We start from the raw sequence: 25,117 nt of genomic DNA on the forward strand, positions 1-25,117 counted from the left end.
TTATATCGATTAGAATAACATTGACGTGGTCACATATTCCTTTTTTCAGCGAACGCATTCGGTAAATTCAGACAGTTGTGAACACTTTCAGCGGAAATGAAAAGAAAATCATTTAAGAAAGCGGGAGGTGGTGATCAAATGTTATAATTATCACGTTATACAGTCTCAGTTTCATTTCGAACTTACCATTCTTCTTCAAAATTCAACCAGAACAACAAGACATCATACTGTACGACGAATGAATGAGAGAAGTGTGCTGACGCTTATCATTGGTAATGTGTACCCCCCCCCAAAAAAAAAAACAAACAAACAAAAACAAACAAACATCGGGCAGCCGGAGCGAGGAAGAATACAATCAATTTAATAGGCCCGAGAATCAGTGCATAGAATCAAAGAAACCAGACATTTATTGTTTTTGTCTTGTCATTTTGGTACAAGCAAGTTCGACACCGTGACCGTGGTTTACAAAGATGCGCGCCCTCTATGGCAATAGAATTGTCGTTATAAAGGCTTCATTTATTGTTAATAATCATGCATCTGCGGAACCGTAAGGTGATTATCATTCAAAATTGAAATCTCGATTTTTCAAATTCTTAACCACCGATCATTCTTAATTCCAAAATTTACAGATACCCTTCTCAACTGCTGACCTCTGACTTATGACCTCCGAGCCCGTCAAATTACCTCTGCACCATCCCGGTGCCCGGGTCCCGGTGGCTCTACCAACAGCAAAACACGCACATTCTCGGCAATTCCTCTATTTCAAAACTGAAATAACCATGAATGTTCGTTTCAAATTCCAGAATACGCCGGAAGCTGATTAAATGTGGGGGGTGTCCGTCCACATTCTGGATTCGACTAACAGAATAAAACAAATCGCCGGGGACACTCGATGTGATCCCGAGTTTTCCCGAAGACTCGAAGTTAAAAATAACCCACACAACATGATAAATGGCGTTTGAGCGGTCGCTGCACACGAAAAAAATGTCCAGTCGAAGCATGCCCCCTCCGGGTATGACAAGGGGTAATACGTGAGTATTATGATATAAAATAATTACGGAAACATATTCAGCGTTGAACCCATTCGCTGTCTATGGAGACAATAGCTGACATTTCGAAATCAAATGTCTTGTGTTATATACAGTAAACGGATATTCTAGTATCCTGGTACTATCTGGAGAAAGTTAGCATATTTTGTGTAAACACTGTTCTATTTTAGGTATGATTCTACTAAAAAAAAAATTTAAATCTGTAAAGATCACATGACAATTAATTGATGCTAAATATATAGTGACCATATTATTGTAAAAATTGATATTAACTGTTTTATGAAAGTATGTTACCAGTATTATACTCATTATTATTCGAAAAATAAATTGACTGCCTAACAAATATAATAAGCTATTTTATATCAAGGATATGTACAAGTCCTTGGTTCTATGTCCATATTAGGTCATTATTTGTACAATTCTTAGATGGCTATTACAGGGTGGGTTGTTCATCAGAGTTGGGAGAGCACTAAATTTAAAGCATGGTGGTTATCGTGCAGCGCGTGTTTAAATTTTGTGAAAATAAACAACTTGTATTTTACATGTGTTGTACACGTTGCTATGAGTCCCATATCGAACAGGACTCAGCGCGATGACCCCTGCCCTTTAAGCCCAAATTTGGTAAAATTGTCTTAGAATGTAGAGATAATGGAGGGCATATCAAAGAGCACCAAGGCAATCAAATACCCTTGCATCAATGAAAGCCCTACCAAGTCCTATACTCTATGGCATTACATTGCCCTGGCTGTAAATTAGCTAGCAAACCCCCAACATTAGTGTGTAATTATAAACATGGCATTGCTGTAGAATATCCTGCCATAGGAAGGTTGCAATATTTTAGAACTATGCTTTCTGGGAGAAAAATAGGGTTGGAGAAGAAGTACTTCAATCGTATCATATTAAACACTGTTAAAATAGTAATTATTTACCAGTAAGATGACTAAAATAGCAGATGACTAGTGGAAAACATGCCTTTTTAGATAACACGTTGTTTTATCTAATTTGAAATATAGTATATTCTCATAATGAGATTGTCACTAAATTAAAATTCTACCTATACCTAAACTGAATTGTATTCTTGTTCGTGGACTGACGTTATACATTTTTCCACCTTGCTATATGGAATGGAAGTCGTTGATTTCATTTGCTGAGAAAAGTGCAGTAGAATTATGATTTCTACTCTGTGCTAACACATACACAGATATTTGTATAGGAGTGTTTTGGGCAAAAATACTATCATCGTCACTAATAATTTGGTGTTTATTTGGTTGTTGTACGTCACCCAAATGTCACACGATAAACAAACAGAAATTCAATATTCATTTGACTTTAAATAATTTTATGCTTCACATCTCACATAGTATCAGCTGCTCCAACTTGGTGCTGTACTGTGTTCATGATTGTTATGCAGTACGGTAACTGTAATTTTGTTATACAGTAGATTTAAGTCACCTTAACTCTTTGAATGCCAGTGTTCATGTTCATGCTATGGTAAACAATAAAAACAAATATATTCACTGCATGACTTTACCACACAACAATGTTAGACGACGTCACTAAATTACTGACTGGTGAATCAAATACTATTACTGATGTGTAGCACACATACATACTGTGTCATACACATACAATGTGCTATTGGCAGGTCTGGACAATTAGTTCTATTTCACTATAAATAAACAAAAAGTGAAGTTTCTTGAAATTTGTGACAAAATTGTGAAATGGTGGTGTACAAGCAATTACACAAATCTAATCGCAGAGTTTAGAAGAGGTTGTTACTAATTTGTAATGTGAAAAACTATTCTCTGACTGAAGTCAGGTTAACATCAAGTGACTTGATGTCATTATTTGTCTCACTGTCTTTACAATCAAGGAAAAATTCCAAAATTGGTTGAATTTGCTGTCATCATCAACTCTATGGATTCTCATTTCTGTTTCATTTGTCATCATACACTGCATTATTTTTGAAATGTGTCCTCCACAAATGCAAACTCAGAACATGACAGTAAACAATACTACATGTAAATACCAAATTCATTTTATTTCATAAAACTAGGCATATTTCTGTCTTGTACTTTACAGTGTCACTTTAAATTTGTGAACATGATTTTCATTGTCTTCAATAAGATTAGTATTAGGAACTAATGTAAATTAAACTGATGCATCCTCTTTCATCATTTCCATATCACAGGACATTTATTTATTCAAGCTTAGTAGTGGTGCTTTTTACTGGTTCATGTTTTTGACATTTATTCGTTTAAATCCTACACTGGTTATTGTGTCATAAATACAACATATAAACACTGCTGTGCTATTCATAGTCACATACATCCACTTTGGTACTACCCAATCCATCTACGAGTTGAAGGAAACATGATTCCACACAAGTTTGGCTGGAGCTGTTTACATCTCTATTGCTTAGAAGCAAATATATACTGTACTTGGGCTTTTTAAGCTAGATGAATGTCAAGTTGCGCTCTGACTGTACGATTTGTAATAATAGAAGGCTTGTACAAGATGTTTTTGTTTCTTTCTTGTTCAATATAGGCGGTCCCGTTTTACCAAAGACTTCACACCTGTAACTTGGCAGCATTACTTTGAGAAATGTGAAGATATACAAGTAGGCAGTGATACATTCAGAGTTTATGAAAGTGGATGTGAAGGTCCAGCTGTAATATTTCTACATGGTGGAGGACATTCTTCTTTGTCTTGGGCTGTTCTTTCTGTAAGTACATATATGCATTTTGATCAAAAAGAAAACAAACATTGTTTTTAGTGTGGCCAATGCCAAAATATGTGTACATGGCCATATTAGTCTGTCGTAGGATGTCTCATTTTAGGACTTCCATGTACAGGAATATATAAAAGAAATATTTAATTATTTAATTTAGTTATTTAATGGGTTCAGCCTTCAGAGTAATTAACATAAATTATTAAGACAGAAAATGGAATACAAAAATAAAAGCCTATAAGTGGATAATAACATGCATCGATCTGCTTGTCATTGTGAATTTGTTTCATGTAAATTAATTTCAAAACAATTTTCTTATTTGAGTTATTTTTGTGTTTTTACTTTAAAATAACAGTGCAATGTATAAAACAAGAGAGATAAAAAAAACACTAACATCTTTGAATAGGTATTGCACTTTGCATCATATGGGATAGTTATATCTTCCAGTTAATTGGCTTGATTTCACTCCCATTAAATGTGTGAATTTTTATCCGTAACTAGGGGCTACCAATCCAGTTGATCTCATTTTGTTATGATATATTTTAATGACCGAATTCTGATTCCATACATTATATGTTTTAATACCTTGTTCCAGATTTATATAAATATTGTTATAGTGGAAATTATCGATGCTTGCGTGTGATAGATAACAGTACTGTACATGTAACTCAGAAATCACACAAGCTGTTTGCCATCAGCTAAGGCACCAACAAATAGAATGGTTTTGTGCAAACTGCATAGTTTCCATATGTATTATGCACTTAGTCTAGCTTGGGAGCATGAAAACAACACCCAGTCACAGTGTGTATAATAATAATAATAACTTTATTGCCTTCCTGTAAAAAGATTTACATAGGATAAGTACAGCAAAAAATAGTTTTAAAATAATAATAAGATATATGTAAAAATATTACGAATACAATACAAACTCATGACATATGACCAATAACACAATGTTCTATAAAACCATGATATAGCAGACAAGCAGATTTGACATATCATCAAACTCGTTTAATATTGGTATACCTTATGACACCCCCAAAGGAAAATCCAGATATTACCCTTAATGACCTACAGTGCTTTTAAAAGTAATGGATAGTCTTACCACTCAAAACCATTCAGGAATCAGCCTATTACAGAGTGGAGATTAGTTCAATTAGTTTACTTCACATATCCAATGCCTTGTATCAGTATCCAAGATGGGGACAACAAGCACCAAAGGATTATATGGCCATAACCATGAAGGTGAAAAAGATACAGCCAGCCAGAAGGAAGAAGACAAGCATAATTGTATTTCATTCAGCATCTGGCATCACAGAAGCGGTCATAATACAGAACACACATCTCAATAAACCACCCAAAAAGAGACTACCAGTCACATCTTGCATCTCTATTCAACATGGCACAAGCATATTATTGGAGTACAACGTGTTCTACCATCATGGTGACCAGTAAAACAATACTGCACAGTACACTGAATCAGAATTCAGGGCAGGCTGCATGTTCCATTGGACTCTGGCAATAGGTAGTATGGCAAAACAATTTGATGTGCAGTCAGAGTACAATGTACAATCAAATAGGATTAGGAATTTTTAGCTAAGAAAAACAATATAGCATTAACTACCGGTACTTTTGCTCCTTTAGCAGAAGCCCACACCATAAAACATGCTTTTATTATGTTATTGTTTTTTGAAGGCGTCATTATCAAAGATTATAAAATGTAGGATATTAGCAATAGATAGCAGAGGACATGGGAATACACAGACAACTAATGATGATGATCTATCAGCAAACGTCCTATCCAGGTATGATATCTTATCAGTGTATATCCTGTAATCACTCTCTTGATTTGGTATATGCTGAAAAAGAAGTCTGAACTACTGACTTTTAAAAAAAATGTTATCCTCAAATAACAAGTCAGATTCAGTACTTTCATCATGATGTGCTTCTCTGTCACTCTGCTTGTGTAACCAGCTCTCTCTCACATTTGTTTATACTAAGTCTTTAAGATTCAGTACTTTCATCATGATGTGCATCTCTGTCACTCTGCTTGTGTAACCAGCTCTCTCTCACATTTGTTTATACTTTAAGATTCAGTACTTTCATCATGATGTGCTTCTCTGTCACTCTGCTTGTGTAACCAGCTCTCTCTCACATTTGTTTATACTTTAAGATTCAGTACTTTCATCATGATGTGCATCTCTGTCACTCTGCTTGTGTAACCAGCTCTCTCTCACATTTGTTTATACTTTAAGATTCAGTACTTTCATCATGATGTGCATCTCTGTCACTCTGCTTGTGTAACCAGCTCTCTCTCACATTTGTTTATACTTTAAGATTCAGTACTTTCATCATGATGTGCATCTCTGTCACTCTGCTTGTGTAACCAGCTCTCTCTCACATTTGTTTATACTTTAAGATTCAGTACTTTCATCATGATGTGCATCTCTGTCACTCTGCTTGTGTAACCAGCTCTCTCTCACATTTGTTTATACTTTAAGATTCAGTATTTTCATCATGATGTGCTTCTCTGTCACTCTGCTTGTGTAACCAGCTCTCTCTCACATTTGTTTATACTTTAAGATTCAGTACTTTCATCATGATGTGCATCTCTGTCACTCTGCTTGTGTAACCAGCTCTCTCTCACATTTGTTTATACTTTAAGATTCAGTACTTTCATCATGATGTGCTTCTCTGTCACTCTGCTTGTGTAACCAGCTCTCTCTCACATCTCACATTTGTTTATACTTTAAGATTCAGTACTTTCATCATGATGTGCTTCTCTGTCACTCTGCTTGTGTAACCAGCTCTCTCTCACATTTGTTTATACTTTAAAGCAATATATAATATGTAATAAAAATAATGATTATATTTTTATATCATCACAGGAAATAATTCTTTTCTCTGCTTATGATAATCTGCAGGAACATGAGATTTCAAAGTGAAATTGAAATCAAGATAAATAAAGATATTAATTTTTCTCCCCACAGAGATATTGGTAATGTTGTTGATGCATTCTATGGTGATGAGGTTCCACATATCATTCTTGTAGGACACAGGTAGGACTGCATTCTCTGGCATAGACTTCTCAGGTCAAACTTATTACACCAACCCAGATTCCTAGATGAAGTGCTTTCCCCTTGAAAACCAGTGCAGTGAATGAAGAAAATGTTGCCATATTACTACACACATTTCTTCTATAGGCTGGTTTGGAAACAAAGCCACTTCAAAAAGTATACATCATGGATAAATAAATATTCCCACTTTTTAGACAAAATTGCTCTACATCATTAATGCTACACAGAACATGCAACAGCAACACATGAAGGAAACAAGTCATTGTCAATGACACGTCCCCGTTCCGTTCATATTTGAGTAACATATACATTCAAAGCAGATCATGACCGAAATGCACCTGCATATGTACAACACATTGTGCTAAATCTGAACAAAATCCATCCATGCATGACTGAGATCCGGTTCTGGAATTGTGAAAATACGTGATTTTGATGCATTTTCGGCCTTAAAATGGCCATCATTCCGCTATTGTTAAGCAGATCATGAAACAAATGCACATATCTATTTGTGACATGATGTACCATGTGTGTGTGAAGTTTGAACTTGATCAATCCAGACATGTCTTGGATACGAATCCAGAACTGAATTCTTTAACAAAATGGCCGCCAGTCGGCCATTTCAAACTTGATCCGAAAAAAAAAGACGTGCATCAAGGTCCTATTATGTTTAATGTATGTACCAAATTTGAACAAAATCCATCGATGCATAACTGAGATACGGGTCCGGAATGGTGAAAATGTGCGATTTCAATGCATTTTCGGCCTTAAAGCGGCCCCCATTTGGCTATCGTTAATGAGATCATGAAACAAATGCACATACATATTTGTGACATGATGTACCTTGTGTGTGTGAAGTTTGAACTTGATCAATCCAGACATGTCTCGGATACGGATCCAGAACTGAATTCTTTAACCCTTTTCCGGTCAGGGGAGTTTCACGCTATCAGGTTAAGTCGTTGAAAAACGGTCATGATTCAATGCACTCCAGTAGCCAGCATCTGAGCATGCTATCCTGCCAGACATTTTTTGCAAAAATAGGCCATAGTTAACAGACTGTATCGACCACAGTTTTCACATTTTTTGCAATCTGTTTGCATACACACTTCATTACCACCATGGACAACAATTTCTCGTATAAAAAAAATCACCGTTTTATTTCAATACACATTTTTTACTGTCGTTAAGTAACGATGTTTTGCCCTTTGTACAGTCTCAATAAACACGTGTTAAACATTGAAATAAATATTGCTTAATTGAAAACACATTACAAGCAAGTACAAGGTCACTACATGAATGCAAGTGAGTATGGGGATATTTGGGACATGTACGAGGGAAAACGTGTTTGACGTACTCGACCCGTTAGCGTACATTTCAAATTGCAACGTATATTCAACGACTTGAACTACATGTGTAACATATTACAACGTACTTTCCGTGACTTAACTGATGTTATATTCAAGCTCTAACGTATATTAACCGACTTGACCGTATGAGTAAGTCCACACTTACAACGTATATTTAACGACTCAAACTGAGACTGAAACGAACGAGAACGTAACTGCAACGACTTGATCGGGGTTACCTTCACACGGTAACGTATATTCACCGACATGACCACATTAACCAACTAAATATTTCAACGTATATTTAACGACTTGAAATAAAACGAACTAGCGAGAACGTAACTGCAGGGACTTGGCGTGTATATATACTCACGCAGAAACGTATTTCCACCGACTAGACCCGATGAACTATCCTGACATTAAAACGTATAAATACCGACTGAGCATGAAACTAAATTAACAATAACGTATTTTCACCAACTCAAACTATTGTACAGTTCGTGACGCTGTAATAAGTCTCAAATTTATTTGTTGTACGCCTTTCTTAGTCGTCCACCCCGGCGGGCTGCTCCCATGCGTCTGCCTGATGTCGAGGGCTGCTCTTCTGTACTTCGTGTTTGTGTTCCCACGGTGCGTTTTCCCCTCAGTGCCATGTTGTGATGAAAAGCAGCGAAACATTCGCCCGCGTGAAGGTGAACTTTACAAATTGGGCATCCTTTTGATGTTTCTGATAATCGGCCACTCGCAGTTTTTCTCCCGTCCTTGCTGCACTGCTTACACGATTTTTGACGCCCGGATAGTCTGCATATTTCGTGCGAATCCATGTTTTCACTACGAATAAATGACGTGTTACTTGGAAGAGAGCCAACTTCTCTTATGGATTTTTGAATTCTACTCGAGTGTCCACCAATCAGTTGTTTACCTGTGCGGATATTGAAGAATTTGTGCGTTACTTTTGTCGTGCGATTCAATGCCTTGAAACATTCATAAGCATTGACCAATGCAACATCTATGAGGTAACAGGCCATGTAGATCCACCAACGATTGTTTTTTCTGCCCGTGTGATAGTATTTTCGCCTTTGGTTAGAACGATCCACGCCACCCATGTGATGTCTGTAACATTGTAACGATACAGGCACGTGTCTCTCGTCATCTACTGCTTCTGCCGACGTAGCCAGTGGGGGATAGACTGTATTTAAAATCAATATTTGCGCGCTGTCATCCTGGTATGCAGTAATATTGATAGTGTCGTCCGGTCTAGTTGCTGCTTTCATTTCACCAATTTTCAATTTCAGCTTCTTGCTTTTCCCTTCAGGAATTAATTGCGGCGGCATGGTTTTCCGATTTCGTCTGCTAAAACTACCGACCATGTACACTTTCTTGTCTTGTAATTCAAGGGCTGTGTTAACTGACGTAAAAAGCGAATCACAGAAAAGAATATGGTTTTTTTCTGTGAAGGGCTGTAGCAACCGGTGTGTTGTCTTCTTGATTGTCCCAGTTTCTTTCTTTCTCCCCTCAATTGTAGTTTTATATTTCACCCCCAAATATGGTTCAAAGTTTGCAATGTAAGACGTTGTCGAGTCGCACACCTGCCATATTTTGAAGCCATCACGGTCGGGTTTGTGGGGCAATCTCTGCTTAAACTTGGACCGTCCCTTGAATCTAATCATACCCTCATCAATCGAAATTTCCTGTCCCATCTGGTAGTATCGCCGACAATTTTCGAGTACGGGTTTCAGCCACGGGTTGATTTTATACAACGGGTCGGCCTCTGATCGTTGACGGCGACGTTCAATGTCAGGATCCCGCCGTGGGTCATTTACTGGATCAGCTAAATGAAAATAACGCATTAGCATTTGAAATCTGGCCCGAGTCATTACTGATGCAATTCCCATGTTCTGCAGAAAGGGGTCACTCGACCAATAATCGTCGATTGCTGATTTGTGATCAACACCCATACATATCATCACACCAAAGAATGCTTGCATTTCAATGAAATTTGTATTACGCCAGCGGGCATTTAATTTTTTTGCAATGCATTTTTGATGATATTTGGCGTATTTATTAGTCTCGGTAGAAGCCAGTTCTATCAGTTCTGGTGGGATAAATTTGTAGAAATATTCCACCTCACGAGCATATGAAGGCAGTTCGAAAGTTGGTCCAGGTTCGGGTTCAAAAACTGGAATAGTAAATATATCGCCGTCTTCCTCCGTGGCCATTCTCCATTCACCAGTGCCGGAGGCAACATAATCGAATGTAGCACCAATTTCTGTGTCGGATTCAATTTCAATGTCGCTATCGAGTACAGGTGGGTAACGTTGCTCTAAAAAATCGTCATTCTCAGCACGATCTTCATCGATTTCTGAATCTGTATCGTCGTCAGTTGCAACTATGAAGTCATCTGGTATTTTGTGTCGTAGCTCACCCGTTTTTTCGTCCAATACAAGTTCATCATCACGCGTGTCCATTGGCGATGCGTGTGCATACACAACACGTTTTTTAATAGTTTGTTTTTCGGGGAAACTCGCAAGTGTTGATTGTTCTGTACCGCATACATTTTCTTGTACCATTTCTTTGGTGACATCGACGTTTTGTTGCGTACTCGCTGGGTCGATATGTTCAGGCCCCTGCTTTTCTGCGTTGGCAGTTGTGGCGGATGTTGACGGTTCCGAATCGCAAACATTGTCTTGCAAAAATTGTATCACATCTTCGACGGCACGTTGTATTTCAGCGTGACCAACTTCCGTTTCTTCGGCATCTGCTTTGTCGGCAGCTGGCGATTCAACCACTTTACGGTTCGTCTTCGATTTACGTTTGCCTCCTGGTTTGCCCCTGCAGTCCTTCAAACGGTTTTCTTCTGTAATCGCATGTTCATTGACAGAGGAGACAGTCTCCGACTTGCGTTTGTTCTTATTCTTTTTACGCCTTTTCTTGAGTGGACTATTATCACTGGTGTCCGTGGTACGCTCGGCTGGTAACTCACCGACGTCAAATGTTTCCTTTGCTTTGGATTTCTTTCTTTTTCCACGCTTTGCTGGTGAAAAATCTGTCGTGTCAATGTCAAACTTATCACTCCCCGTGCCACTGCACGATTGACGCGTTTTCTTCAGTTTCCTTCTTGCCTTCATAAAACACTTTCTATCTGTATAGGACGGCATATTAACGTATGTGTCGGAAAGGAGGCACACAGCGAGTCTGGGCTTTATCTCATTTTCTTCGGCCATATTTATACTGAACGACCAGATGTCCACAAGACTGCATCTCCCCACAATTTGAATATTTATTGTTATGTAAATAAATATGTTATTTTTTCGAACACAGATTGGTTACAATTTGCATACACATAAAATTGCATATGCTAGCTCAGACGGTGAAATCACGTGGACTTGAATATTTCCTACCAGCTGTGCCGGTCATTTTACGTTGGTGATTGCCGACATTCCAAGCTCAGCCGTTGGAATCCGTTATGCTATTCATTCTAAGTGCCAAGCTGGTCAAAATACGTTACTACCGTTATAACCGTGAATCGTGTCGTTCAAATACGGTTGTAATGCTGCAGTTTGCAATGTGGTCAAGGCGGTTTTTTTACGTCGTCGCAAACGTCGCGTTGTGACGGTAAAATAGTGAAATGAGCAGACAAGAGTATAGAATTACATTCTTTATTACTTGGTTAATTTATTTGACTTGGCGTAATCAAAAACAAATTCTCTCCCTCCATAATTTCGCAAGTGTAAAATATCAGGTTCCGTACAACGTATTATAAACGCTTGACCGTCTGAGCAACCTAAATAACAGGCCGTTTTTCAACGACTTAACCAGTTAGCTAGCTGGAGTGGGAAATTCTAGCATACCCATATTGACGGCGGTTTTTCACCGACTTGACCGGAAAAGGGTTAAAACAAAATGGCCGCCAGTCGGCTATTTCGAACTTGATCTGAAAAAAAAAATGACGTGCATCAAGGTCCTATTATGTTTAATGTATGTACCAAATTTGAATGAAATCCGTCCATGCATAACTGAGATCCGGGTCCGGAATGGTGAAAATGTGCGATTTCAATGCATTTTCGGCCTTAAAGCGGCCGCCATTTGGCTATCGTTAATGAGATCATGAAACAAATGCACATACATATTTGTGACATGATGTACCTTGTGTGTGTGAAGTTTGAACTCGATCAATCCAAGCATGTCTCAGATACGGATCCAGAACTGAATTCTTTAAAACAAAATGGCCACCAGTCGGCCATTTCGAACCCGATCCAAAAAAAAAAATGACGTGCATCAAGGTCCTATTATGTTTAATGTATGTACCAAATTTGAACAAAATCCGTCCATGCATAACTGAGATCCGGGTCCGGAATGGTGAAAATGTGCGATTTTGATGCATTTTCGGCCTTAAAATGGCCGCTATTCGGCTATCGTTAATGAGATCATGAAACAAATGCACATACATATTTGTGACATGATGTACCTTGTGTGTGTGAAGTTTGAACTTGATCAATCCAGACATGTCTCGGATACGGATCCAGAACTGAATTCTTTAAAACAAAATGGCCGCCAGTCGGCTATTTCAAACTTGATCCGAAAAAAAAAATGACGTGCATCAAGGTCCTATTATGTTTAATGTATGTACCAAATTTGAATGAAATCCGTCCATGCATAACTGAGATCCGGGTCCGGAATGGTGAAAATGTGCGATTTCAATGCATTTTCGTCCTTAAAGCGGCCGCCATTTGGCTATCGTTAATGAGATCATGAAACAAATGCACATACATATTTGTGACATGATGTACCTTGTGTGTGTGAAGTTTGAACTCGATCAATCCAAGCATGTCTCAGATACGGATCCAGAACTGAATTCTTTAAAACAAAATGGCCGCCAGTCGGCCATTTCGAACCCGATCCAAAAAAAAAAAAGACGTGCATCAAGGTCCTATTATGTTTAATGTATGTACCAAATTTGAACAAAATCCGTCCATGCATAACTGAGATCCGGGTCCGGAATGGTGAAAATGTGCGATTTTGATGCATTTTCGGCCTTAAAATGGCCGCTATTCGGCTATCGTTAATCGGATCATGAAAAAAATGCATGTGCATATGTCCCATATAATGTGTGATGTATGAGTGAAGTTTGAACTTAATCGGTCCATGCATGTTCGAGATACAGGTGATCACGGACGCACACAGGGCAAAACATAAGTCCCCGTTTTCGGACTGCGTCCGAACGGGGACTAATAATAGACTTGTATACAGTCTCTTGTATGGTGTATTTTCAATAAAAATAATTGTTTCACGGTAACCCAACTTTCGCCATTTATTCACTCACATAATATTTTATTTTATTAGAAAAAACAAATTTCAAAAAACGAACAAGACTGTATGCAAGTCTAAGGAAATGTTAAATGACAAATTTTAAAATTCAGAATTCATCTTGAACTAGCCCACTGTATATTAAATTAACTTAAAGGTTTACAAGGAAAGTGGCAATATATATATTTTTTGCACAACCTTCACACACTTCATGGTGCCCATGGCTGAGCATTCTTCATGAGATTGATTGAAGTAATTTACATCTGAAGTCAGCGACCACCATTTTATACTGCTCTATAGAGGGACTGGTGAACAAAATAAAGTTATTCAGTGACCCTTATTGTTTTTAGATTTATGTATCTTTCAAAATGTGGCATTTACTTTGCAATTTTCCCCCAACCTTCTTAGAATTTTAATTTTAATTTTGGAGTGTAATTGAAGTTGCTTTCCAGCTTTGTATGATGTACAGAAAACCTTTTGTGACCCCTGTAATAACAGTAAGGGCTTTTAGATAGTTCAACAGAAACCGTATCCAACAGAATCCTGAAATTGGAGTTAGATGACACTCTTAGTTAAAGTATCATTGAGTGATGACAATAATAAAAGTGTGTAAGATTTGATGATAAGAAACCACCCCCTTCAGTACAAGTTGGCTTCAGTATTACGATATTTCAGGATTCATTGTCATAGCAACTGATTTCATCATTTTCTTGGTGATCACAATATTCAGTAGAAGGTGTTCTGCATATAATATAAAGTAGAAATGCAGCAATTTAGTTCCAAGAATTATTCATTTTAGTTGGCCACATTATTTTAAATTGATGATAATTTGTTCCTTTCATAGTATGGGTGGTGCTATAGCTGTACATACTGGTGCTCAGAATATATTACCAACACTAATTGGAATTGTCGTCATTGATGTTGTAGAAGGTAAAATAGTACAACGTACCTCAGTTATGTGTCTGATATGTTGCTAGATAGTGAATCAATCATAAAACCCATTCTAGTTTCCCCCTACCTAATCTAGTCAAGGTAGAAGCCTATTCCTAAATGCCCAGAATTTATTTTGAAATAAATTATATTCCAGGGCAATATAATATTATTGACTTGCAAAAAGTTGGAGATCAGCAGTCATTTTTTGAGAAAATGATTTCCTTCAGTTTGAATGGTTCTTTTACTAGCGAATTATCCATTAAATTGTAGTTACCAGGATGTTATTGCAATATTTGTAAACAGCGCCACCTAGTGTCGGCCATTGTAAATTAGTTCAACAACACCCATCAGAACACATTTCCCAACCATTTCTACATACATGTATATCCACTTAGTATGTTGAAGCCATTGTAAAGATTATCAGTGTTCTTGCTATTCAATTTGAATTGGATTCTTCTATCAATACCATATTTACTAAAAACATAACTCCACTAGATTTGGAAGTGCTTGTAAACCAAAAACTACATTTATTTTATGCTAGATATGGCTAATTTTGACCGTAGACTTCTTTTATTTTGACAGTAGACTTCTAATACTTGTAGTTCTGCTTTTTGTTTCTGTATGACAGGTACAGCACTAGATTCACTACGCAGTATGCAGTCATTTCTGAGTAGTAGACCTGCCCAATTTAAATCATTGGAAAATGCCATTGAATGGAGGTAATGTTACAGTAGTATTTATCACTTTAAAACAATAATAATAATTTTAATGACTTACTCATAGTACCATATAGAATGAGATGGCTGATACTATGTGAAATAGTGTATGAACAAGGTACCAATGTTTTCTGCTTAAAATCAAAATGCATTTTAGATCCAAATCCATAAAAGCCATTTGAAAATGGTTGTTTTCTGTGTTTGTCGCATCGAAGCATTCTTGTTATGTGTATCCCTTGTGAAAATTGTCTACATTCATCAAATCATGTTATTTTACAGTGTAAAAACTGGTCAAATACGAAATATTGAATCGGCTAAAGTATCAATGTCAGGACAACTAAGAAGGTAGGAATTCAGTAATACATTAGCACTAGACATACATGTAGTGTGCAGCAATGGACATAGTGTGCAGCAATGGACATAGTCTGCAGCAATGGACATAGTCCGCAGCAATGGACATAGTCTGCAGCAATGGACATAGTCCGCAGCAATGGACATAGTCCGCAGAAATGGACATAGTCCGCAGCAATGGACATAGTCCGCAGCAATGGACATAGTCCGCAGCAATGGACATAGTCTGCAGCAATGGACATAGTCTCCAGCAATGGACATAGTCTAGAGCAATGGACATAGCCTGGAGCAATGGACATAGCCTGGAGCAATGGACATATTCCGCAGCAATGGACATAGTCCTGAGCAATGGACATAGTCTGCAGCAATGGACATAGTCTGCAGCAATGGACATAGTCCGCAGCAATGAACATAGTCTGCGCAATGGACATAGTCTGCAGCAATGGACATAGTCTGCAGCAATGGACATAGTCCACAGCAATGGACATAGTCCACAGCAATGGACATAGTCCGCAGCAATGGACATAGTCCGCAGCAATGGACATAGTCCGCAGCAATGGACATAGTCCGCAGCAATGGACATAGTCCGCAGCAATGGACATAGTCCGCAGTAATGGACATAATCCGCAGCAATGGACATAGTCTACAGCAATGGACATAGTCTGCAGCAATGGACATAGTCCGCAGCAATGGACATAGTCCGCAGCAATGGACATAGTTCGTAGCAATGGTGATGTCAAATTATACTTACAAATTGACGTGTTTTGAAACATCACACCATAGAGTAAAAGAAAAGGAGCAGGATTCAGTGGATGCTGTAACTGAGGGTACCTCCAGAGTTACTGGTACAATTACTGAAGAAGAGGAAGAAGATGGAGAAAATGCAACAAAATCATCACAATGTACAACTGTGAAAAAAGTAAGTAAAATATATCTTTTAATTAAAATACATTGGGAATGCAGTAATTTAATGATGCTTGTCTGTGTGCTCTGATATTGTACCACTGAGAATCACTTGGGGAGATGAAATATGGTAAACTGGTACAATATGTATAGGGTAAACCAAGCTTTTGCTTCTCATGAAATCAATAAAACATAATACATATATTCTTTAGTATATATTTATATATTTGAATTTGATTATTTATTTATCTTTAGGGAAACAAGGACCACTACACTTGGAGGATTGATTTATCAAGAACAGAAAAACACTGGCAAGGTTGGTAATTCTTATGTCAAGAATCATCTGATTAAGTATGTGTGCTGGTTCTCATTTATACTATCATAACTATAAACTTGATTCTACTTTACAGGTTGGTTTAAAGGACTTTCATGTCTGTTTCTCTCATGTGATGTTCCAAAGATACTCGTATTGGCGGGTAAGTAACACTTCATTATGATAATACACTAGTCTGTTACACTGCCCACAATGTTGGGGACGGTTTAGTTGGAATTTTTGTTTAGTATTTTGTTTAGTTTTTAGTCCTCGTTTCAGGTGCAGCCTGAAAGGCGGACTATTAATTATTATGTAAATTTTCCATCTGTGACGTGGGTCTTTTTCATGATTTTCATCCAAAACTACCTCGCCCAACACCACTGAGAGAACAACTGAGCATGCTCAAAATAAATTATTAACTTAGATTGTAATGCTAGAGTTTTTAGTGATGTCACGACCTGGTCATGACCTTGATCTGAATCAGTGAGATGGGTCGTACCATTACCAATCTCAATGGAAACTGTAGAGGGGTGTCAGGGCTACATTTTGATGGGAATTACTGTAGTGATAATGAAACAAACCCAGGTCCTGGTAATATACAAAGACCTGAATTAACAAAGAAGTCAAGTTGTTATTTAAGGTACATCATGGTTTACTCAGATTTATGAATGCAGTTTCTTGAGCATATATAAGGCATAGTTTGGTTGCACTTGTGTACTCTGAGATTTTGGACCTGAGTCAATGAACGTTTTCAGTTATCAAATTAAGAGAAATCACTTTATGATGAGTTGTACGCACACAGAGTACATATTACCGATAATTCAATTGTTTGCAGATGTTCCATGTATTATTTTAACATGAGTATTTTATAATTAAATAACTGGGACTGTGACATTCATGTCTTGTTAATGCTAGGACAAAAAACTGAGTTTGATTTACTTTCGATGTCAGTGCAAGTTGTTTTGTAGGTGTGTTTTTGAGTCACATATATGGTATGTAACTTCTTACACGCTAAGATACTCCAAACAGAATAGACTATGTTTTCCCTATCACTACTTGCAGTTCATCCTTTTAGAAATACAAACATGCTTTGTACACAAGTGAAATCAATCATTTTTCTTTCATACAAATCCACAACAACAAAATAATTGTGTGTTTTATAGCTGTCATGGTAAGAGTTTGGTACATAACATTTTTGAAAGATAACTGAGAATTGAAGAAGAATTTACCACTTTTGTGGCGAAATAGAGGTTATTTATTCACACAAAACCTACTCTTATACTAGATATAATACAGGGTCCATAGCGTTGCGAAAATCATTTGAAAGTCTTTGCATTTTTTGAGGTCTGGAAAGTCTTTGAAATCTTTGAAAAGTCTTTAAATTTCTTCATAGTTATTAAGGTAGCGGGACTATTATTTGCATACTTGTTTTCATCTTCTAATTGTGACTAAATGACTACAAATAGACCCGGGAAAGTATATATTTTTAGAATCGCCAGACTTCAAGCTTTTCACAAGTGTATTTTGCATGCTCGTATCTGCAATCTACGACGCGTTACTCAATCAAAGGTGAAAAATTACTTTTTCTGTAAAAAAAATAATTACGCATTTATGCTGGCGATAAGAAGTATTTTTTTCACTTTTCCTAGTTGTTCAATAGTCTGGTAAATTGAATGTGTCTGGTTAGTTTTATTCAAGCAACGCGTTTTAAAAAATAGTGTCCTGAATTTCAATTACTGTTTTAGTCGCATTGCCCCCAACTCAAACCACAACTTGTTGGTAAATAATCGATGAAATAGTTTGTCTGGACACATTCAAGTTCTTCTCATTGTCACCTTAAAGCTGTGAAAATTTGGTGTTAATCCGACGACAATAAGTATACGTTATTTTTTGTTAAAGACCTTGTATTTTGAAAAACATAAACTCCTAGAAAATGTCTATGAAGTCACAGCAAAGATTTTCAAGCTTGTTTATCGGCACAATCAATTTGTTTTCCCATCAAAGTCTGTTTTACCATGTGTAGGGACATCCAAATGTGTAAGGCTATTGGAAACCAAAAAAATAAAGGAATGGGATAGCTATAATTAGATAAATTCGGCATATGAAAACACCAAAATCAATGATTTTTTTTTCAGTGGCTGTGTCTGACACATTCATATGCAAATGACTAATCTGTGAAACAAACAGGGGCGGAGACAAACCACTCAAATGTTTGGAAACACTCATTGTGTGTCAGATAGCTACTGATAACACATCCTAACATTGCTTTGTCTTGAGTTTATCTTTGAAACTTGTAGGCACACAGATTAAACCTGTGTTGTTGATTTTGGAAAACACTACTGAGGCTGCCTTGCTTCCCTTCAGAAAATCTATATTTTAACCAACTTACATGACATTCTATGTTATATTGACTTTATCATAAGATAAGATAAGATAAGATAAGATAACTTTATTGACATTATTCTTTCTATAGAAGATGAACATAGTCAAGTGAAATAAAAAAAAAAAAGTAAAAAGGATAATCAAAAAATTAAAATAACAGATTAATTAAAAGGCAATTAAAAGGTAGTGCAGAATCAGGTGTTTTATTAATACACACCTGTTTGCATTATAAACACACCAAGCTTAATGTGGCAGTTTGTCATAATGTAAAGAAATTTATCGGGATGATCCATTGAAATAAAATTAGGATTATCCTTATGTAAGTCTGTAAAAAGTATCTGCCTCATTTTATTGTGTTGTGGGCAGTCCATAATGTAATGGTACTCATCCTCAACTGAGTTATTGTCACATCTTGTGCAGATTCTGTGTTCCAGTTTTGTTTTTGGTCTAGTATACCTCCCTTTCTCAATCATAAGCTGATGGTCACTAATTCTTAATTTACAAATATATTTTCTATATTTTGAATTATTCACATCCATCAAATACTTTTCCATTTTGAAGTTTGTTTTAAACTTCCTGTAGGTGCGAAGTTTGTTGAGCTCTCCTGAATCAGATTTTTCTAAATTAATGTCACTCTTCCACTTTTTTGAATAATCATCTTCTATTTTTTCTAAAACTCCCTTCACACTTTTACTATCCCCCTTCCAGTAATCATTAATATTATCAACACCAGTTATTTGACTGATTGTTGTTGCCCACTTTGTTTTGTTGTCGATATTGTAAGACATTGCCTCATGAATTAGAGTGTTTTCTTTCACAGTGCATGATCTATGCCAGTATTTTATCATCATTTTATTAATAAATACTGACAGTGGATGTCTACCCAGCTCTCCTCTTACAGCCAAATCATATCATATCATATGAAAGTTTATGGTGCATTTCATCAATTAATAAATAAATGTGAAAATCGTAATTTTCAACACAAATAATAGTCTCGCTACCTTAATTCATTTTAGAAAGGCCCGTTTTCTCCAGGGAACTACCATATATATCCTCAAAACTTTGGTGATGATGTTGGCTTGAATTAAGGGTCAAAATATTTTGGGGGAAAATGCAAGGAAGTTTAGGAAAAGATCTGGAAAAGTCTTGAAAATTATTTGGCTCTTGGTGCTATGGACCCTGTAATAGATGTTAGTGTCTATGGTTATCTGATATTGGACCCCAGATAGATTTAAATGTTCAAAAAATGCTCAAAGTAGAGTATTTGGCTCAATTGCTTAGGACATTAAAAATGGGTTTTGCTTCTTGCCGTCATACACGTCAGTTTGAAACCTCCATGTCAAACTTTTTTGTTTTCAATTTTGAGTATTGGTGAAGTGTGTATCACATGGTGCAATTGAGAATTGTTTTCAGAAGATACTTTGTCTATCCAAATCAAGCTTTAATGCATGTATTTGAAAACCTTATTAGTCCCCATTTGTACAAAGTACGAAAATAGGGACTTATGGATTGACCTCCGTGCATTTGTCCATGTGTATATCTTCTCGTCCATCCATACCCTGTCACATGTCACTCGTACATCAGACATTATATCTGACATTAACACTTTCATTTGTTTGAAGATTCTATGAATGTAGTTCTTGATCCATATATTCAACATGCCTGGACTGATCAAGTTTAAATTTCATACAGACATCAGACATCATATTTTACATATACACATGCATTTTTGTTGCCATCAAATCTAAAATAGCTGACTGGCAGTCATCTTATTTAAATAAATTCAATTCCACAGACTCATATCTAAACATGTCTGAACCAATCTTCACACATATATCACACATTAGTATATATATATCTAAACTATAATACAAATGGGGACTAGGTCATTGACAATGTCTTGTTCACTCAATTTTCCCCATTCCCCCGCTTCCGTGATAGGGCTTTTTGTTATTATAAACTATTATAAACTATCATCTTAACTGACTTCTCAATATATAGGTGTGAACAGACTAGATAGAGAATTAACTATTGGTCAAATGCAAGGCAAATTCCAAATGCAAGTACTTCCACAATGTGGGCATTCAGTCCATGAAGATGCCCCAGAGAAGGTAACATATACTTCAGTTGATTTTGATATACGAAGATTGCAATCCTTGTTCTAGAATAATCTCACATGTATTTCAATTTCATTGAAATATAATATTTTGTTGCTCTTTTTCAGGTGGCTGAAGTTTTAGCCTCATTTATGGTACGACATAAATTTGCAGAGCCCACTGCTGATTTCAAAAGGTTTGTACCGGGTCTCACATTGCCCGTTCTCGAAAAGTTGATTTAAATTACTGAACTCTCCACTTTTTCCTTGAACCAAGTTCAATATAACTTTTACTTACAGCATCCAGGGAATTCAAAACTTTTAAACTATAGAAATATTATGTCTTTCCTTTCAATGAACACAAGAATGTTTCCTAGAAATGCACAAATCTCCAGATAATTCCAAACTAAGTATATCAGTGTTCCATAACATGGAAGGAATATGTCCATGTTGTGTTCTAAAGCATATAAAAACAAAAAGAATGTGTTTTCACTATTGTACAGTAGTCTAAGAGCTTCTACTGAATTATTTGAAGGTTTCAGATTATTTGAGGTGTTGATGACTTTGAGGGATGTAAGTGAAAATTGTTTCATTGATAATTTTTGTGAAAATACCTGGGGTGAGTCTCTCAAATTTGTGCATTTCATGATAATACAAAAATATATTTTCTTTAACTTTTTCAATCCCACATATTTCAGCAAATAATTATTTTCTTTTACAAACTGATTTTTATTTCAAAACTAATTAAAATTGCTTTCAATTACTGTGCAGGAGCCCTGTGTGGTTCTTTACCTTATTTTTCTCATTGATTGACTTTCCATGTACACTGACCACTATACCTATTACTATTTTGTTTGTGCCTCTATTTTTTATACCATAGTTTTTCTGCATTTATTGTTTAATGTGTTATTTTGTTTTATTCCTCAAAAGCAATTTTAAATTCTGTAACATTGTCAACATAACAAGACATAGTTCACATTCTGCAACATTTTCAACATAAGGCAGATACATTCTGTAGCATTGTCAACATAACAAGACATAGTTTACATTCTATAACATTTTCAACACAGACAGATACATTTGTTACATTGTCAACATAACAAGAGAGATACATTCTGTATCATTTTAAACATAAGAAAGATACATTCTATATCATTTTCAACATAACAAGACAGATACATTCTGTAACATTGTCAACAAGTCTTATAATTTCCACAACGAAGCCTAATTAAAAAAAAAAAGAATTCTGCATAAAATAATTTACCATAATTTCTTAACAGGGTAGTTAGTTTCCTGCAATTTATTGGGGCTTGTAGAGTACTTAAAGAATACAATTTTTGTATTAATTACACACACTATAGAAAGTTTATTATGAAAGAAAATTACATTTTAATTTACAAACTTCCATAATATTTACACCTTTTATAATATCATTTATATATACAATATTTGAATAATGTATTTATTGTTCTCATGTAATGCACAAGTGTTGAATGCTCTAAAATACTGTTACCATACTGTATTATTATTTATCTACAGACCAATGCCAGCATGTTAAATATACTAATAGCATGGATACCAGCTACACACAAAAGTCTATTGTCTACAATGGATACAGGGCAAACTATTAATACCATAGATATCAGCTGTGTCTGTTGTCTAGAAAGACCTAATACAAGGAATATTAATAGCATGGATACCAGCTACACACATAAGTCTATTGTCTACAATGGATATATGGTACATTATTAATGGCATATAGTATATATCATGTGTCTACAAAGACTTAATAAAAGGAATATTTATAGCATGGATATAATCTATTCATGCATCTATAGTCGACAATGGATATATGGCTAAATAATTGTATAGCTATATTGCTGTATTCCAATGCCATTTGATACAAGGAAAATGAAGAGCATGGCCAGATATCTGCTGTATTTAAGTATATGAAGTGTAAATGTACAATTGGATACATGATATATTAATAGATGAATACCATATCTACAAATGAATACTTGACAATTTAATAGCAAGAATATTATCTGTATATATCAGTAGTCTACAGATGGATACTTCAATCATGCAGATTATCGTCGACTTAAAATGTCAGAATGTCTTGAATCACAATTATTGTTACCATTGTTCACAGCCATCAAGATGCATTCCTTAATTTATTAAGTGGTTAGTCTGCCATCATTGTCCCTAAACTGGGTTAGAATTAACGACCCACGGGTCATTGCATAATGGCAATGGTATTACACCAATCTACAGAATGTAGGAATGTGTCATTGCACAATTTTAGGTTCATTAAAGAAATGTTGTAAAGCAATATACTGTTAATATGACTGCTTAAAGATTTAGTTAATTGGATTTAATTTCTGATATGTTTCACTGGGAATGGTTGAAGGTAGATGTGATTAAGTCGTGTGTATTGCAGAGTTGTGATTTTTATGGAGTTTTTCTATGATATTAGAAAATTAAAATTCTTACAACAGTGAAACCAACATTTGTCATTTATAGTTTTCAAGTTTGATATTTGTGATGCAACTTGCACTTACAGCATTGTTTGAGGGGCGGCAGTCGTCATACCATGTTTGCGAGAGATATATGGGTCTCGTATAAACAAATATGGCGTACAAACTGAGACATTACCAAGCTTTAATTAGGTATTTTTTGGTGATTGGAAGGTATTGAAGGATTCACCAGCGGTAATTAGTGCAAGTCACGCCCAGGTCACACATCATACATTAGTTTGACTCCTGTGTTCTAGGCATCCAATGGGAGTCTTTGTGGTTAATTAATTCTGTGTGTGTAAGTGCAGAGAGAGAGAGATTGTCTCTGTGTGTGTCAGTCTCTGGGTATGAAGAACCAATTTATTTGAAACATAGATGATTACTTGCAGCTTTTTACTAAAATCTGTGCATATTGATTACCTAATTTACTTATTAGCCTTTTTTAACCTATTCTAGAGAACTATTTTAATAGTTCCATTGTATAATGGAACTTTGTACATACGTGCTTTTGAATAATCCGCAGATCTGATATACTTCAGGGTTGAAATTCATACATATTAATTATCAACCTTTTTTTAAATGGATTCTGGGACTTTTGTAATAGCACTGTTGCAGACAAGGACATGCAACTAGTGCTATAATGGAGGCATTTGGCAAGAGATGTAAATAGCATACCTGTCCATATATGGACTTGTGAGCTCATTAATATGCATAAATGTAATATATCGGACAAAGTCAAGTCTCTGGTTAAAATACAATGTACTAAAATGGTTTTGAATGCAATAAACACAATGTGAATTGGTGATGCTCTTCTAATATAGTAATTAATGTAAAAGTATTCCTAATTTGTACTTTATGCCTCAATACCCTTTACTTAGCACATGGGTATTTTCAAACATTTATATCTGTATCACCATTCCAACTAAATCCCTAACTATATTATCAATCTGCCTGTGCATGAACACAACTAGTTATTAGTCCCCGTTCGGACGCAGTCCGAAAACGGGGACTTGTGTTTTGCCCTGTGTGCGTCCGTCCGTGCGTCCGTGATCACCTGTATCTCGAACATGCATGGACCGATTAAGTTCAAACTTCACTCATACATCACACATTATATGGGACGTATGCACATGCATTTTTTTCATGATCCGATTAATGATAGCCGAATAGCGGCCATTTTAAGGCCGAAAATGCATCAAAATCGCACATTTTCACCATTCCGGACCCGGATCTCAGTTATGCATGGACGGATTTCATTCAAATTTGGTACATACATTAAACATAATAGGACCTTGATGCACGTCATTTTTTTTTTCGGATCAAGTTCGAAATAGCCGACTGGCGGCCATTTTGTTTTAAAGAATTCAGTTCTGGATCCGTATCCGAGACATGCTTGGATTG

The 25,117-nt window shown here is 36.1% G+C and overlaps 1 protein-coding gene across 1 annotated transcript; it reads left to right on the plus strand.

Moving 5' to 3' along the window:
• The first annotated feature begins 668 nt into the window (after positions 1 to 668).
• On the plus strand, positions 669 to 23,703 carry LOC102804327 (protein phosphatase methylesterase 1-like). The gene is made up of 13 exons (XM_085498074.1): positions 669 to 1,031; positions 3,597 to 3,774; positions 5,476 to 5,585; positions 6,771 to 6,839; positions 14,352 to 14,437; positions 15,069 to 15,159; positions 15,436 to 15,501; positions 16,291 to 16,426; positions 16,666 to 16,726; positions 16,821 to 16,886; positions 21,107 to 21,216; positions 21,330 to 21,397; positions 22,740 to 23,703. Exons 1-13 carry the CDS (start codon positions 952 to 954, stop codon positions 22,756 to 22,758), a joined length of 1,140 nt encoding a protein of 379 aa, XP_085354200.1. The 5' UTR covers positions 669 to 951; the 3' UTR covers positions 22,759 to 23,703.
• The last annotated feature ends 1,414 nt before the right edge of the window (positions 23,704 to 25,117 follow it).

This window comes from Saccoglossus kowalevskii, chromosome 4 (genome assembly GCF_978046115.1).
Source record: "Saccoglossus kowalevskii chromosome 4, keSacKowa6.1, whole genome shotgun sequence".
In the NCBI taxonomy this organism is placed as follows: Eukaryota; Metazoa; Hemichordata; class Enteropneusta; family Harrimaniidae; genus Saccoglossus; species Saccoglossus kowalevskii.